We start from the raw sequence: 16,012 nt of genomic DNA, 5'->3' as shown, positions 1-16,012 counted from the left end.
ACTTGATTAATATCTTTCTCTTCCACTAAATTGTAAGCTTCATGGGAGTGGGAACCATGTCTGGGTACCCTCACCATATTATCGAGCACCCAGCACAGTCCCAGGCATAAGGTAGGTAACTCAATAAATGATGAAGAGTGAATGAGGACAACCTTATGTGGGGACCTTATGTCATAAAGCACTTTAGGCCTTTTGAAAATGAAGGTGGTGGTGTGTGTTTAATTTAAATCCCACCAGTACAGCTGGTATGATTGTTTCCTGAAGTGTTGGGGAAATATTATATATATTTGAATCTTTAGAAGAGGGGTGTGATGTTTGAACAGAATGTAAAGAGAAACTAGGTAAATGTATCATGAGAGATTGTTTGATGTGGTTATGCATATCCAATAAATATTCTGTCAGTTGTGCTTTTTAATTGTGAGCTATAACTGGTATTCTAATGGAAAATGTTTATTGTTTTGTTGAAACTTCATGTTTAATACGAAAGACAGGAATATTAACATAAGGTAAAAGTTTAAGAGTGTAAATTCTAGAAACTTTAATGTGAAGGTTTATTTTACAGTAAAACTTCTGTTAACTTATTTAGTGTATAGTTATTCTAAATATATCATAAGCTTTATGGGCTAGAACTATCTTTTAGGAGCTTATAGTTTAATAAGCATGATGATGCATATATCACATGCATATCAGTTGTTCAGTATGAGCATTTTCTTGCATTTATTGCAGATATCTCCCATTCTATGATTAGTCTATCACTCTCTTTACTTTGCCTTGTGAGGAACAGAAGTTCTTAATTTTAGTGAAATTCAGTTTGTCAGACCTTTTTCTTAGTTTGCTATTAATGCTTTCTATATTCACATTTTCCCAGTTGTCTCAAAGGTAGCTTCTAACATCTGGTTTTTTGAGTCAGCACCTGTATTAGTTTGCCAGCTGCCATAACGAAGTACTAGAAACAAAGTATGGGTGGATTTCATAACAGAAATTTATTGCCTCACAATTCTGGAGACTAGGAGTCCAAGATGAAGTCATTAGCCAGGTTGTTCCTTCCGAGGGCTGTTTGATGGAAGGAGCTGTTCCAGGCCTCTCTCCTTGGCTTGCAGGTAGCTGCTTTCTTCCTGTGTCTCTTCACACTGTTTTTCTCCACACATATCTCTGTGTCCCTATTTCCCTTTTTTATAAGGACATTAATTATAGCAAGTTACCTCACTTTGATTATTTCTGTAAAGACCCCATTTCCAAATAAGGTCACATTTTCAGGTACTGGGGGTTAGGAATTCAATGTATAAATTTTGAGGGACTACGATTCAACCTGTAAGAAGGTCAATATAAGGTCTACACATTGCTTAGGTTGTATGTCTTCTATGTCCTCTTTTGTTTTATGAAAATTTCCCCTATTCTTCCCCTTTTAAGTTTTGTTCTCTATACATGTAGTACTGATTAGGAATAGATTTATGGAAATTCAAGGAAGTTAGGGAAGTTGAGGAAGATCGACATGTAATATTACAAAAAACCACAATGAGCTGTTTACATTTTATTGTTAGGAAAACTGACAGTTTTCTGAAAATGAATGTAAAACCTTAATTAAGACTTAGGCTTTTTTTGTTTTGTTTTTTTTTAATTAAGGTATCATTGATATACAATCTTAATGAAGGTTTCACATGAGCAACATTGTGGTTTCAACATTTCCCCCTAATATCGAGTATCTCCCACCCCATTGCAATCACTGTCCATCAGCGTAGTAAGATGCTATAGAGTCATTACTTGTCTTTGCTGTGCTATACTGGACTTAGGCTTTTTTTTCAAACAATAAATACATGCCATAAAGAATCACAATTATGTTCCCTTTTATTTTTGCATAGTATGTGCCGCTTTAAGATGGGTATTGATGCTTTTGCTTTATTGTGAGATTGTGAGACAGAAACTCGAGTAGAGACTCACACAGAGTTCTGCTCTGACTGTCTATGCTGTCCAGCAAGGTTTTGCTTTTCCTTCTGTTCCAGCTGGGCTAGAGTAAGTGAGGACAAAAAATTAAGTCACTGTTCCAGAAGCAGTGAATATGTGGGTAGTTTGGGAGTTGTGTGGCTGTCTTGAAGCAGGTCTGAAAGATATTGCCAGATGCTAGCATAGAACCGAGAATCTTCCATACTTTCTTTGAGCAAAGCAAGTGAAAGAGTTCCTTGTTTTGAGAAGTGGCACATTCAGTTGGAAGCTAGTAAATTCTCACCATTCATGCCTTTATACAAAGTAAAATTAATTTTGCCAGTATGTGGGTCCCCAAATTTTAAAGTATATCACATGTGATTAAAATTGGGATTATTAAAAAGAGGTTAACTTTGTTTTTTGTTTTAATTTCTATTTCTCAATAGATTGTCTGAGTTTCCACATTTTCGAAATAATCATAAAGCTGCAAGGACATCAGATATAGTTAAAACAAAAGATCTTAAATCCAGATCTCCCAATATGGATGATTGCTCAAAGACTGATCACAGAGCAAAAAGTGATGTTTCTAAAGGTGTACATCATAGCACTTCACTGCCAAACCTTGAAAAGGAAGGGAAATCACATTCTGAGAAAAAAAGTACTTTGCATTTGCCTACAACTGTTGAAAAACACTGCACCAATGGCAGTTGGTCACGTACCCATTATCCAGTTAGTGAGGGCAGCGCAAAGGAGGATAATAGACGAGGGAGAAAAGATATTAGACATAGTCAGTATAGCAGGGGAACTGACAGAATACGAAAAGACTTAAATACTAGCGGTGGTGATGGTGAACCGAGGAACACGGAGGCTGGTCAAAGGCTTCAGGGACGAACTGAGAAATATGGTAAAGGTGAACCAAAGGCTGAAAGCAAAAATTCAAAGTTTAAAAGTAACACAGATTTGGATTATAAAAGTGAACACATTAGTTCTTCTTGGGAAAAAGAGATCTCTAGAGAAAGGTCACACAGTCGAGTAGAATCTCAAACTGACAAAAAACTAGAAAGACAAAGTGAAAGATTACAAAGTACAAATAGAAAAGAACTTAAATCACAAGACAAAGAAGAGAGAAAAGTTGATCAAACACCTAAATCAGTAGTAAAAGACCAGGATCATTGGAGAAGATCTGAACGAGCATCACTTCCTCATTCTAAGAACGAAATAACAAAATCTTCTTACAATTGCAGTAAATACCATCTAGAAGAGAGAAGAGGAAGGGAAGAGTGTAAAAGAGACAGGGGTGTAAGTAATCATAGTTTTCAAGAAGGAAGGTGTCCATCCTCTCTTTCAACAAGTAGAACTCACAAATACTTGGACTCCAGGGAAGTTGATGCTGTGCACCAATGGGAAAATACACCTTTAAAAGCAGAAAGGCATAGAACTGAAGATAAGAGGATAAGAGAACGAGAAAGCAAAGAAGAAAATAGGCATATGAGAAATGAAAAAAGAACACCTATAGAACATTTTCAGAAGACTAACAAAGAAACTAAGAAAACCATTTCTGATTTAAAGAGACAGAATGAGCCAAAAAATGATAAAGGTGATGTTTCTAATAATGATGTTTCTGAAGGAGTGGATAATAAAGAGCTTGCAGTTAAAGCAGAGAGTGGTCCAAATGAAACAAAAAAGAAAGACTTAAAGTTGAGTTTTATGGAAAAGTTGAACTTAACTCTTTCTCCTGCTAAAAAGCAACCTGTTTCTCAGGATAATCAACATAAAATAACCAATACTCCCAAATCCAGTGGCATAGGTGATTTGGAGTCCCTGGTGCAGACTGAAACAGTGACGTGTGTTCCTTCTGTCCGTGGACATATCACAGAGGATAATAAATCAGAAGTACTGGAACCAAAGGATGTGCTTACAGCACCATCTGAATCCAGGACCAGTATCCCAGAAAGAAAAATAGAAGAAGAAAATTGTTTGTTTGTTAAATCTGTTGAGAATGCTTCACATTGTGTCATGCCTGTGCCCATCTGTGATGCAGAGACTTCCTTTCCAGCACCTGTGGAAATGGAACAAACAGAATCTTTGTTGCCATCAACAGAAATGGAACAAATCATTAATGGTGCAGCAGTTCCTGTGGCAGTGGACATATTACAAACAAGTGTTTCTCAGAACTTTGACTTGGAATTGGATAACAAAAGAAATGATTTAAGTTCTTGTAGTATTTCTGAAGGTAGGGAAATGAAGGAGGCTTTTTCAACAGAAGTGGCCAAATCCAATGACAGCATTTTGCAGCCCTCAATTGAAGAAGCTGGAAGTTTACCAGTAGTCCTTTCAGAAGATGTCAACCCAAAATTTGAGCCTTCTCTTGTAGATACACCACGGGTTGAGGGTAAGTTTTGTCATTTGGAGTCTTGCTTACCTAAAGAGACTCTGGAATCTTCTCTTCCGCATACTGAGTTAATGGACCACAGGATGGAAATTGGTGAAACAAACTCAGTCTGTCATGATGATGAGAACTCAGTTCTGAGCATTGATCTTAATCACCTGAGACCTATTCCAGAAGCCATCAGTCCTCTGAATAGTCCACTGAGACCTATAGCAAAAGTTATTAGACTGGAAAGCCCATCTCGAATTCCATTATATAATAACAGTCATAAAGGTAATTGTTTATGTTATCTTCTATAACTTTTTGTGATGTAAAATATGTAGTAAGAAGAAATAGTTTTTTCTTTTTTATATCACTTAATTAATATATCCAGACCCGTGTTGTTAACTAGAAATATAAATTGAGCCTTTAGTCGTGTAGGTAATTCTTATTTATACAAACAAGGGATCAGTATGAATAGATTGTTTCAGATACTCTTGGCTTGCTTTCAGGTATATTTTTGTTATTGGAAAGGCATAGTATAGGTGATTCTGTTAATGTGAAGTAAAGATGCCCAAACAGTTGGTTAATGGTCATCTACATGACCAAACTACACTATCACTGTTGTCATACACCTTCTGAGTACCTTTTGAGACCAGTAAAGACAATGACATAAACAAATATTAGACATTAACATTCTTAAGAATAAAAAAGCTATTAAAATAATGAATTGCCTCAATATTTAATTTTTTGTTATATTTCGTGTGGAAATGTCAGATGACTAAGACTCGGTTGCCTTGTGACTAATAAACTTCTCTTCCACAGATGTGTTTCCACCAAATTCAGCTCATTCTACCTCCAAGAGTCCGTCTAATCTCAATAAAGAAAATCAAAAACCAGTTCACAAATCTGACAAATTTTCAGTAACAGACTCCCATAAGAATTTATCTTCAGATGAATTAGAAGAGGGAGAAATTAAAAGTGACAGTGAAAAATCTAAACCACAAAAAAGTTATGAGAAAAGTGCCAAACCTAAAGCTTCTACTGAAGTGCGGAATACAAAAATTAGGAAAAGTACTGTGCATTTGCACAAAGACAGTGGAAAAACATCTCTAAAAATCCATCAGACTGAAAGCAAATGGAATAAAAGACAAAGTGAATCTAGCAGATCTTCCAAAACAGAAAAGAAAAATAAGACAGTGAGCACCTCCAGCCTAGAAAAAATTGTTCCAATTGCTTCTGCACCCTCTTCTATACGAGAGGTTATGCATATGTTACGAATGATAAGAAAACATGTAAGGAAAAATTACATGAAATTCAAAGTAAAATTTTCATTAATACAATTTCATAGAATCATTGAGTCAGCAGTTTTGAGTCTTACATCACTAATTAAACACCTTGACTTATCCAAAATCTCTAAGTCAGTAACTACTTTGCAGAAGAATCTCTGTGATGTTATAGAATCCAAACTTAAGCAAGTTAAAAAGAATGGCATAGTAGATCGTTTATTTGAACAGCAACTACCAGGTATGAAAAAAAAATTGTGGAAATTTGTAGATGAACAACTTGATTATTTGTTTGCTAAGCTTAAGAAAATCTTAAGAAAGTTTTGTGATTCCATAAACTTTGGCAGTGACGATGAAGGAAGACTTGAAAAGATAAATAAAGGAAAAGCACAATATTCAAATTGTCAGAAGGAGAACAGGGATAACTGCAGCAAAGAAATGCTGAAACAGAAGTCCCCCAAATCAGAGGGTTTTGTTTATTGTAAGTCTTTACTGGGAAGTAAAAAATCTGAGGAAAAACATGGCCAGAATAACTCCAATATTAACACAATAAAGCATGACATTAAAAAAAGTTTAAACACTTGTTCCGATAATATGAAAATCTCTCATTCTGAAGAACACTCCTTGGAACTCAAGTGTCCAAGCACCCCAAAGCCAGGAAAAAGTGAAGGTGGTGTCATCGAGGATGCCCAGACATCCCAGCATGCAGCTTTGAAGCCGGAACGCAGCTTTGAGATTCTTACTGAACAGCAAGCATCTAGCCTTACTTTTAATTTAGTGAGTGATGCACAGATGGGGGAAATATTTAAAAGTTTGCTGCAAGATTCTGATCTTTTGGACAGCAGTGTTAACTGTAATGAAAAAAGTGAGTGGGAGTTAAAGACTCCAGAAAAACAGCTGTTAGAGAGTCTCAAATGTGAATCTATGCCAGCTTGTACAACGGAAGAGCTAGTTGCAGGGGAGGGTTCTCCATGTCCTAAAATGATTAGTGATGATAACTGGTCGTTATTGTCCTCTGAGAAAGGTCCATCTCTGTCTTCAGGACTTGCGTTGCCAGTTCATCCTGATGTGTTGGATGAAAGTTGTATGTTTGAAGTGTCGACTAACATAGCTTCAAGTAAAGATCATGTATGTAATTCAGAAAAGAGTAAGCCCTATATATCTTCCATCCTTCTTGAAGATCTAGCGGTCTCTTTAACAGTACCATCACCTCTCAAGTCAGATGGTCACCTCAGTTTCTTAAAGCCTGAAGTTTTGTCTAGTTCAACCCCTGAGGAAGTGATTAGTGCCCATTTTAGTGAAGATGCTTTACTTGAGGAAGAGGATGCATCGGAACAAGATATTCATTTAGCTCTGGAGTCTGATAATTCAAGCAGTAAATCAAGTTGTTCTTCATCATGGACAAACTGGTCTGTTGTTCCTGGCTTTCAGTACCATCCTGATCTACCCATGCATGCTGTCATAATGGAAAAGTCCAACGACCATTTCGTTGTGAAAATACGGCGTACAGCAGCATCTACCCCCCCTGGTCTGAAACAGAATATGGTGGCTGATGAAGCATTGGCATCGTTGCCCAGAGTGGGAAAGGAAACTGATGAAGCAGCAGAGAAAGAATGTAGTCCATGTCAGAATGGAGCTTTTAAGGCTGTGGAATTGAACAATTCCAACAAAAATGTTGGTGGCAGTGAATTAGCTCATGAAGAGGAGGACTGTATGATACAAACACAGGTTCCCGATATATATGAATTTCTTAAAGATGCATCAGATAAAGTGGGTCATAGTAATGAAGTGGCTGCTGAATGTTTCGAGTTGCACCAAGTATGGGAACCAAAAGTGCCTGGAAACATTGAAGAATTGCCTCCAGTGGAAGAAATTCCACATTCTGTTGAGGATCATCTTTCAAATACATACATAGACCTCACAAAAGGTCCAGTCACTGAGACCAAAAATTTGGGGGAATTCGTAGAAGTAACAGTTTTAAATATTGATCAGTTGGAATGTTCCAGTGGCAATTTGGATCAAAACGTTCAAATACTAGACCCTATGCAGCCTGATAATGTAGGTGCTTTTATTGATTTGACAGAAGATGTTTCCAGTGAGAGTAAAACTGAAGGTGATCCTCCTGCTTTAGCTGTTGAACACTTGGAATGTCAGGTGATATGTGTAGATGAAGATAACTGTAAGGAAGAAACGGTGCAAGAGGCAAGCAGGCCTTTGGAATGCGTTGTTGAGGAAGCCTATATTGATTTGACCTCGGAATCTCCCAGTTCATACGAAGAAAAAAAGGATGATTTAAAACCAGAGTCACCGTCAAATTCTGATAATTCAGTGTTGCTTGGGGCTTCGGATAATGCTCACAAAAAGAGAAAAAGCTTTTCTGATCTAAATGATTCTCAGAAAAAACAGAGAAAGGAAACAGACTTAACCAGTAGGGAAAAGACCAAGCAAAGTACTCAAGATTCTGGTGAGAATGGTGAAGCTCACCAAAGGAAGGCCAGTAAGAGGAAGGCCCCTGCAGTGACCAAAGTCTCCTCATCGTTAAAGGGCAGCCCAGGGATTAAGGATCCACCAGAAACACCTGCCACTTCTACAAGCCTTTCTGCAAAGAACATTATTAAAAAGAAGGGAGAAATTATAGTTTCCTGGACAAGGTAAGAATCTTAAGACAAATTAAGTCACTAGGAAATTGTGAGAGGCCAGAAATCTCTTCTGTCATGTCATAATTTTATTCCATCCTAAAATAAGTAAAGTGATGACTTAAATTCAGAAATGACCAAAGTTGGTAGAAGATATACAGTCTAGGGTACAGTCCAGCTGTACTGTAGAACAATCTAGAACAATGGCTCTTAAGCCAGGGTATGCATTAGCAACATGGACAGAACTTTTCATTGCATTTTAACTTCACTTTTTCAGGAAAAAATTTCTTTCATTTGTAAGGAACTGGTATAAGCACAGTTTAGAAAGGAGGAATGACAGGTGTTGAAACAAGGCAGAAAGTGTGTTTGTAATTTGAGTTTTCCCCTAAAGTAAGAGTTTCAGAAAAGTTTCATTAACAGATTGTACTTTCGATTTTTTTGTGAACTTCTGAAGAAATACAGATTTAGACCACTCCCCGCCTTCAGACTTAACGGTAACTACAGCTGTGAACTGCTGGACTAGAGGTTCATGATCTCTAACTAGAGTACATGAGGGAAGCTGAATTTTGCTGAATGATCAGTTTTGTTTAATACCACAGTCCTCCATGTCTTCATTTCAGGTAATTTACAGATGGCAGAATAAAATCACAGAGATTTTAAGATCATACATTGGTTCAGACTATGTAGAAAAGCAGAGATCTGAGAATTGGAAGATCTGGATCATGTTTGGGCCCTAATTTAAGTACTATATATACATTAAAGATAGAATTAAAAGAAAAATTTTAATTTTGTTTTAGAAAATGGTACATTTGTTTTAGAAAATTTGGGAATACATTTGAGCTCAAAGAATAAAATCATCCATAATCCTATTTCTTGGCGATAACCTTTGTCAAATATATACACCTTTTCTTTTTCTATGGGTTTTAATAAAAATGTCACCTCCTATTGGTGGACATTAAGGCAGTGGAATTTTTCTTACCTTTTTGCTCTAATCTGCAAAAGTTAAATAACATTTTTCCTCCTTCAGAAATGATGACCGAGAAATTTTACTGGAGTGTCAGAAAAAAGGGCCATCATTGAAAACATTTTCTTATTTAGCTGCCAAGTTGAATAAAAATTCCAATCAGGTAACTACCCGGTTTTTACTTCTCTGTAGTTTTGTTTCATATGTGTTACTCGTTAGATTGAAATTTTAACATGTTTAAAATATGTAGGTATTTATTAGCCAACTTTACAAAAAGTGTGGCTTTTTGTAGGACTCTTAAAAACGTGGAGGAAGTTTGAAACAATCCTGATTTTTTTTTAATTGTCTTCAGCATTTACTTATTTGATCACAGTAATTTTGTAGTGATATTTGCTTAAGAAACTATAATATTGAAAACTTAAAGTAGCAGTCACCTTTAGTATGAAGATATTTAATTTTTCCAAACATTACTTCCTCTCTTTAGTATTGAGGGTAACTTTCTCTCTTTAGATGTCTTGAGAAAATATTTATGAAAGATTAAAAAATATATTATTGAGATAAGTAACACTCATTTTTAATTTTCAGGTCTCAGAAAGATTCCAGCAGCTAATGAAGCTCTTTGAAAAGTCAAAATGCAGGTAGGTAATGGTTATTTACCTTACAGGAGACTGGTAAAATTAAATCTTTTGACACAGTAACTGCACAAGCCTGTTAGTCATCGAAGATGGGAGTAGTAGGTGAGAAACAGCTGGATGAGTTTCTGTTTCAGTCACAGGTTGGAGGACGGTTGCTAGTACAGGCTTCTAAGATCCCTTCATCCACAGGGATGTGCTCAGAGTTCAGATCAGCCTGGCATCTCTCCTCAACCTTTCCTTTCTTTTTTCTTAATAATTGACATACCATATTACATGTCTCCTCAGCCTTCTGACTGTTAATTAGTCTAAGGTGAGGGGAAATACATTTGATAATTAATAAGAAATTTTTTTACAGACAAAAAATAGAACATCCTTCAGTAACATGTTTCACAGGCAATGATGTCTGTGTGGTCATTGTAATTTAGTATTTTTTGTATTTTAATTAATAGTGATAAATTGATTTAAAGTACAAAACACATTCATAAACAGGAAAATCATTGTCTCCTGAATAGAAACATGATTTACTGTATTAAATGATTAATAATGTTCACAGGTATGTTTCCTTAATTTCTTTAAGCTATTCTTTTTTTTTTTTTTTTGAGAGGGCATCTCTCATATTTATTGATCAAATGGTTGTTAACAACAATAAAATTCTGTATAGGGGAGTCAATGCTCAATGCACAATCATTAATCCACCCCCAGCCTAATTCTCGTCAGTCTCCAATCTTCTGAAGCATAACGATCAAGTTCTTACATGAACAAATTCTTACATAGTGAATAAGTTCTTACATGGTGAACAGTACAAGAGCAGTCATAAAAACTTTCGGTTTTGATCACTCATTATGAACTATAAACAATCAGGTCAAATATGAATATTTGTTTGATTTTTAGACTTGATTGATATGTGAATCCCACATTTCTCCCCTTATTATTATTGTTATTATTTTTTTTAATAAAATGCTGAAGTGGTAGGTAGATGCAAGATAAAGGTAGAAAACATAGTTTAGTGTTGTAAGAGAGCAAATGTAGATGATCAGATGTGTGCCTGTAGACTATGTGTTAATCCAAGCTAGACAAGGGCAATAATACATCCACAGATGCAGAAGATTTCTCTCAAAACAGGGGGGGTGAGGTTCTAAGCCTCACCTCTGTTGATCCCCAATTTCTCACCTGATGGCCCCCCTGCAACTGTGCCTGTCTTAGGTTGTTCCTCCCTTGAGGAATCTTACCCGTCTCTGGCTAACCAGTCATCTTCCGGGCCATACAGGGAAATGTAAAGTTGGTAAGTGAGAGAGAAGCCATATTGTTTGAAAAGGTTAGCTTTTTACTTCTTTGCAGATTTAAGCCCTATGGCTTCTATGCCCAGCATTTGTCTTGATCTTTAAGCTATTCTTAATAGAAGTTTATTCAAGCAATAATATTTGTTGGCAGTTTTTTTTTGTAAGACCTGAACCAGTTGCTTAAATATTTTGGGCTTTCATCTAAGGAAAATTGTAAACATATATAACACATCATTATTTTCTAACTAATTTGTGGTCATAATTATTTGAACATTAAAACACCTAATTTAATTTTTTTATTGAAGTATCATTGATATACAATCTTATATTGGTTTCAAATACACAACACAGTGGTTCAGCAGTTACCTGCTTTATTAAATCGTCACCCACCCTAGTGCAGTTACTATCTGTCAACATAGAAGGGTGTTACAGAATCACTGGCTATATTCTCCATGCTGTACTACTGTCCCCATGACCAATTTATTTTATGATTGAGAATTTTTGTGCCCTTTTACTCCTCTCACCTTCCCCACCACCCTATCCCAAACCTTCCCTCATGGTAACTGCCAGTCACTTCTCAGTGTCTATGAGTCACTGCTATTTTAAAACACCCAATTTTAAGTTAAGTTCAAATTTAATTAAATCTGAACAGACCCCGTAATTGGACATAGATTTCTGTGTGAAGGTTCTGAATATTTTTGTGTTACAAATTTGTTTATAGACCTAATGGAAATTACTTTCCTTAGATATTCTGTTAATTTCAGTATCCTCTCAAAGCATCTAGTTTGCTAATGAGATCTTCAGAAAACATGTAGTTATTTACTGTGAAGTTCAAATTCTATTTATATAATTTAGAATGTCAGATTGAATAATGGGAATTTGAAGAAAAAGCTTTTTTTAAAAAAACCTTTAAAAAATAGTATAAGGCAAAAACGGTCTGATTATTTTTCAGATTCATGGTGCTTTAAAATGTTCACTGTGCTTTAAAATTTTAACTGCCCTTAAGAAGTTAAACTGGGATTTTTGTTTTACCCAAATGTTATTTTAAAATATGACTTCTATGGAGAAAGACAAGTACCAAATGATTTCACTCATATGTGGAGTGTAAGAACAAAGGAAAACTGAAGGAACAAAACAGCAGCAAAATCACAGAACCCAAGAATGGACTAACAGTTACCAAAGGGAAAAAGGGACTGGGGAGGATGGGTGGGAAGGAAGGGATAAGAGCAGGGAAAAAGAAAGGGGGCATTACCATTAGCATGTATAGTGTGGGGGGCATGGGGAGGGCTGTGCAGCACAGAGCAGACAAGTAGTGATTTTACAGCATCTTACTACGCTGATGGACAGTGACTGAAGGGGTTTGTCGGGGGCACTTGGTGAAGGGGGGAGCCTAGTAAACATAATGTCTTTCATGTAATTGTAGATTAATGATACCAAAATAAATAAATAAAATAAAATAAAATATGACTTCCATTCTCTTGTGAAGATAATATATATTCATGAAAGAATTAACTTTATCTGGAAGTAAAGCTTATTAGTGTGAAATTTCCAAGTTCCATTACAAATCTAAGATCTCTAAATGGTTTTGATACTTGAGATATGATTTGCTTGCATGATAGCCCAAATCTTGCGTTATTTCATTCTTAGCTTTTCTCTTAACTGATTTTTTTCCTCCAAGTACTATTTCATTGAATTATTGTCAAGGTCAGAGTGTTAACAAAGTTACCAAACTGATTCTTTGAAAAGCTATTTCTTTAACACTGGTATTATCTAAGTAGCTCTGATTTAAAAGAATAACACTGTATGAAATGATCATGTCAGAAAAAGAGAATCATTACTTGCATTTTCTTGCATTACAGATAAGTCGCTGAATTGGAGTCTTCATTGATACTGCATACTCCTCAGAAGCTTGCAATTCCTCATGTTTTAAATGGGGAAGTCGAGGGCAGTTTTACGGCATATTTCATTACTAGATAATAAGCTCCATTTGTTTTTACCTGCTGACTGTTTAATCTCAAGTCAGCATGCTCAGCTTGTTCAAGTCATCCGTCTGGTTTGCTTGCCTGTTATTGGTCAAATACTTTTAAACAGGTTAGAACTTGTCATTAACATAAAAGCAGCAATGATGTTGCATTGAAATCTTAGTTTTGATATTTCACAGAAATTACTTTTTCTTTATTCTAGATTTTTAAAAATATTTTTGTAGCATTTTAAACACTGATTATTTAGTTTGCTTTCATCCATTTTTACTTGCTTTTCTTATTGCCTCTCATTTTGGTAAATTGTAAAATACTTGAAATAGTGTATCTGTAAATATGTATAATTATAGTAATGTAAAATGTAAAATACTGTGTGTGTGTGTGTGTGTGTGTGTGTGTGTACACATAAATGGCTTTGCCTTGCCAAGGATTTTTTTTATTTGTATAAAACAGTTTTGTATAGTTTGTTTTCAATACCAGTAATGTGTAAATAAAACCATGTAAAGTTCTGCTACATTTTGATTAGAATGTTTCCTTTAGTGTGTTTTAGATAATTAAAAAGGAAAAAAAAAATCTCCCAGGGAAGAGACGTTGGGGAGGGTACGGTTATTTTGAGGTGGTTCTTGGTGGTGTGTGGCCTGTTGTATATCTGTGAGTGGACTGCTGAGAGAGAACCGGCTGCCTTTGCTGCCTTCTCAAGGCAGGCGCTAGTAAAATGAACCAGACCTCCGCTGCAAGTAACACAAAAGCCTTGAGGGGTGGAGGTTTGGGTAAAACAGGTAAGGCTGGGCTTGCCCATTATTTGTTCACCCCTCCTCCAGACCCAGAGGACTGAGGGTTATCGTCTAGGCCCTACACTCTAGGAAGTACCTTAGGAAATTGCTATTTCTCTCAGGGGTGCCTGAAAGGGAAGCTCTGATCAGAAGGAGTAAGTGATAGATAATACTGAAATAGTTAAGTGTGGTTTTTGTAGTGCTGGGCAGAGCACCCACCATAGGGCTTCTCTTCTTCTGTTTGAATCCCCAGCGTAACCTAGAGGGCTCGTCCTTAGGCCTTCCCCAGGGCACACTACCATTCAGAAGATCCCCTCCCGGGTGAGTGAGTTCATGAGCCAGAGTAAGGTGATAACGGAGAGATGCCACTGACTGAAAGGGAAACAACAGACTATTAAAGATAATACTAAAGAGAATGAGAAAATCTCAATTTTGTAGAAGTAAATCACTGTCTAAAGGGACCAGAATCAGATTGATCTGTCTGTTTTTCAAGAGCAATACTAGCTGTAAGAAAACAAAGTACTGGGCCTAGAATTTTAAATCTATTTAAATTGTTATTCAAATGTGAAGGCTTAGTAAAAACATTAACATTTACCACTCAGATTCACATCGTAAACATTTTTGGAGGAAGTTCTCAACAAAAAGCAAGCCCAGGAGAGATATTATAAGAGCTAGGGGATAAGAGTGGTCAGATCTTTGTTGGTAAAGTGTGTAAGTAGAGAAAGATAAAGGAAGTATATCCATAATAAGCCAGAATGAATTTTAAACAGTACCAGCATGATAGAGATCAAAGGACCACAAGAATGTTAAAGGTTTTGCCTTATTGGGATGAAGGTATAGAGACAAAAATGTTCAACATTGAAACACAGTACTCAAGAAAAGTACATACATAAAAAAAAAGTTCTGTAAATTTTCAGTGTGAACACTTGTATAAATAACATTATCCAGGTGAAGAATGAGAACTTTGCCAGCCCCCTAGAGAGGCCCTCCTCCCTATTCATGGTTATAATCCTCCTTCTAGAGGTTAAACACTATTGCTGACATTACTATAGGTTAGTTTTGCCTGTTTTTGAGCTCGCAGATGGAATCATATATATATTTTTACTAGACATATTTTTGCTCAGCATTATGTTTGTGAGATTCATCCACTTAGGTTGTTTTCAGATGAAGGTTATTTATATAGTGCTGGTCTGAGCATTCTTGCACATGTTTTTGGCTGCACATATGGACACATTTTTGTTGGATATATACCTAGGAGTGTTGTGCATATGTGAAGCTTTAGTGAATACTGCCGATATTCCTATGTGCATTTATCAATTTACATTCCCACCAATGGTATATGAAAGTTCCTGTTTCCCCACATGCTCACTTAATGTTGTCAGTTTTTAACTTTAGCCATTCTGGTGGAGGTGTACTAAAGTCTCCTGAATGTTGGCACTTTTAGTATCCTTTTTTGGTAAAGTCCCTGTTCAAGCCTCTGATCATTTTTCTTATTAATTCATAGGAATTAATTATATAATCTGGATATGGAGATTGTAGACAAGATGAGCCCTTTGTAAGTCCTGTATGTAGCCCTTCCCCAACTTTGTGGTTTGTGTTTCACTCTGTCACATCTTTTGACAGCAGACATTCTTAATTGTAATGAAGATTTAATTTATCATTCTCAGTTATGGTAGTACCTGTTAAAGATACCTTCTTTAACATTTTTTTGTTACTGTCTTGAGACTTTCGCACATTTGCATCTACAGTTCACTAGGAATTGAATTTTTTTGTAGAGTGTGAGATAGTGGGTAGTTTTCAATTTTAAAAAAATGTTAATTGACCAATTCTCATGTGTTGTAAAGACTGTCCACGCACCACTGCTCTTCATTGCCTCCTTAGAAACAATCAGTTGCCCATATATGCATGGGTTTCTTTCTGGAATCTCTTATTCTGTTTGTTGGTCTATTTGTCTAATCTTGCACCCATATTATCGCTCTTAATTACTACAGTTTTATAGTAAGTCTTGATATCTAGTAGAAAAGTTCTATCAATTCATTCCCTTTCTTCACCACTGTTTATGGGTAGATTTGGCTCTTTACATTTCCACATACAATTTAGAATCAGCTTACCAAACACAGAAAACCTGTTTGGGTTTTTGATCTCACATTGAATCTATGAATCAATTTATT

At 35.9% G+C, this 16,012-nt stretch overlaps 1 protein-coding gene across 4 annotated transcripts in view; it reads left to right on the top strand.

Moving 5' to 3' along the window:
- The window catches only part of CASP8AP2 (caspase 8 associated protein 2), a 55,102-nt gene extending 40,303 nt beyond the window's left edge, over positions 1-14,799 (top strand). Inside the window, exons 6-10 of one of the 4 annotated variants that reach the window (XM_073220968.1) lie at positions 2,367-4,582; positions 5,114-8,225; positions 9,238-9,337; positions 9,760-9,812; positions 12,949-14,799. In XM_073220968.1, the coding sequence (XP_073077069.1) occupies positions 2,367-4,582; positions 5,114-8,225; positions 9,238-9,337; positions 9,760-9,812; positions 12,949-12,952 (5,485 nt within the window). In that variant the 3' untranslated portion in view covers positions 12,953-14,799. Of the gene's footprint in view, positions 1-2,366; positions 4,583-5,113; positions 8,226-9,237; positions 9,338-9,759; positions 9,817-12,948 lie in introns of those variants that run through there. The other 3 variants (XM_073220969.1, XM_073220966.1, XM_073220967.1) reach the window with 3 other exon arrangements.
- Positions 14,800-16,012: the final 1,213 nt, after the last annotated feature.

The sequence above is a fragment of the Manis javanica genome, chromosome 13 (assembly GCF_040802235.1).
Source record: "Manis javanica isolate MJ-LG chromosome 13, MJ_LKY, whole genome shotgun sequence".
In the NCBI taxonomy this organism is placed as follows: domain Eukaryota; kingdom Metazoa; phylum Chordata; class Mammalia; order Pholidota; family Manidae; genus Manis; species Manis javanica.
The sequence above is the reverse complement of the archived record's forward strand: the minus strand, read 5'-3'. Positions and strand labels throughout refer to the sequence as shown.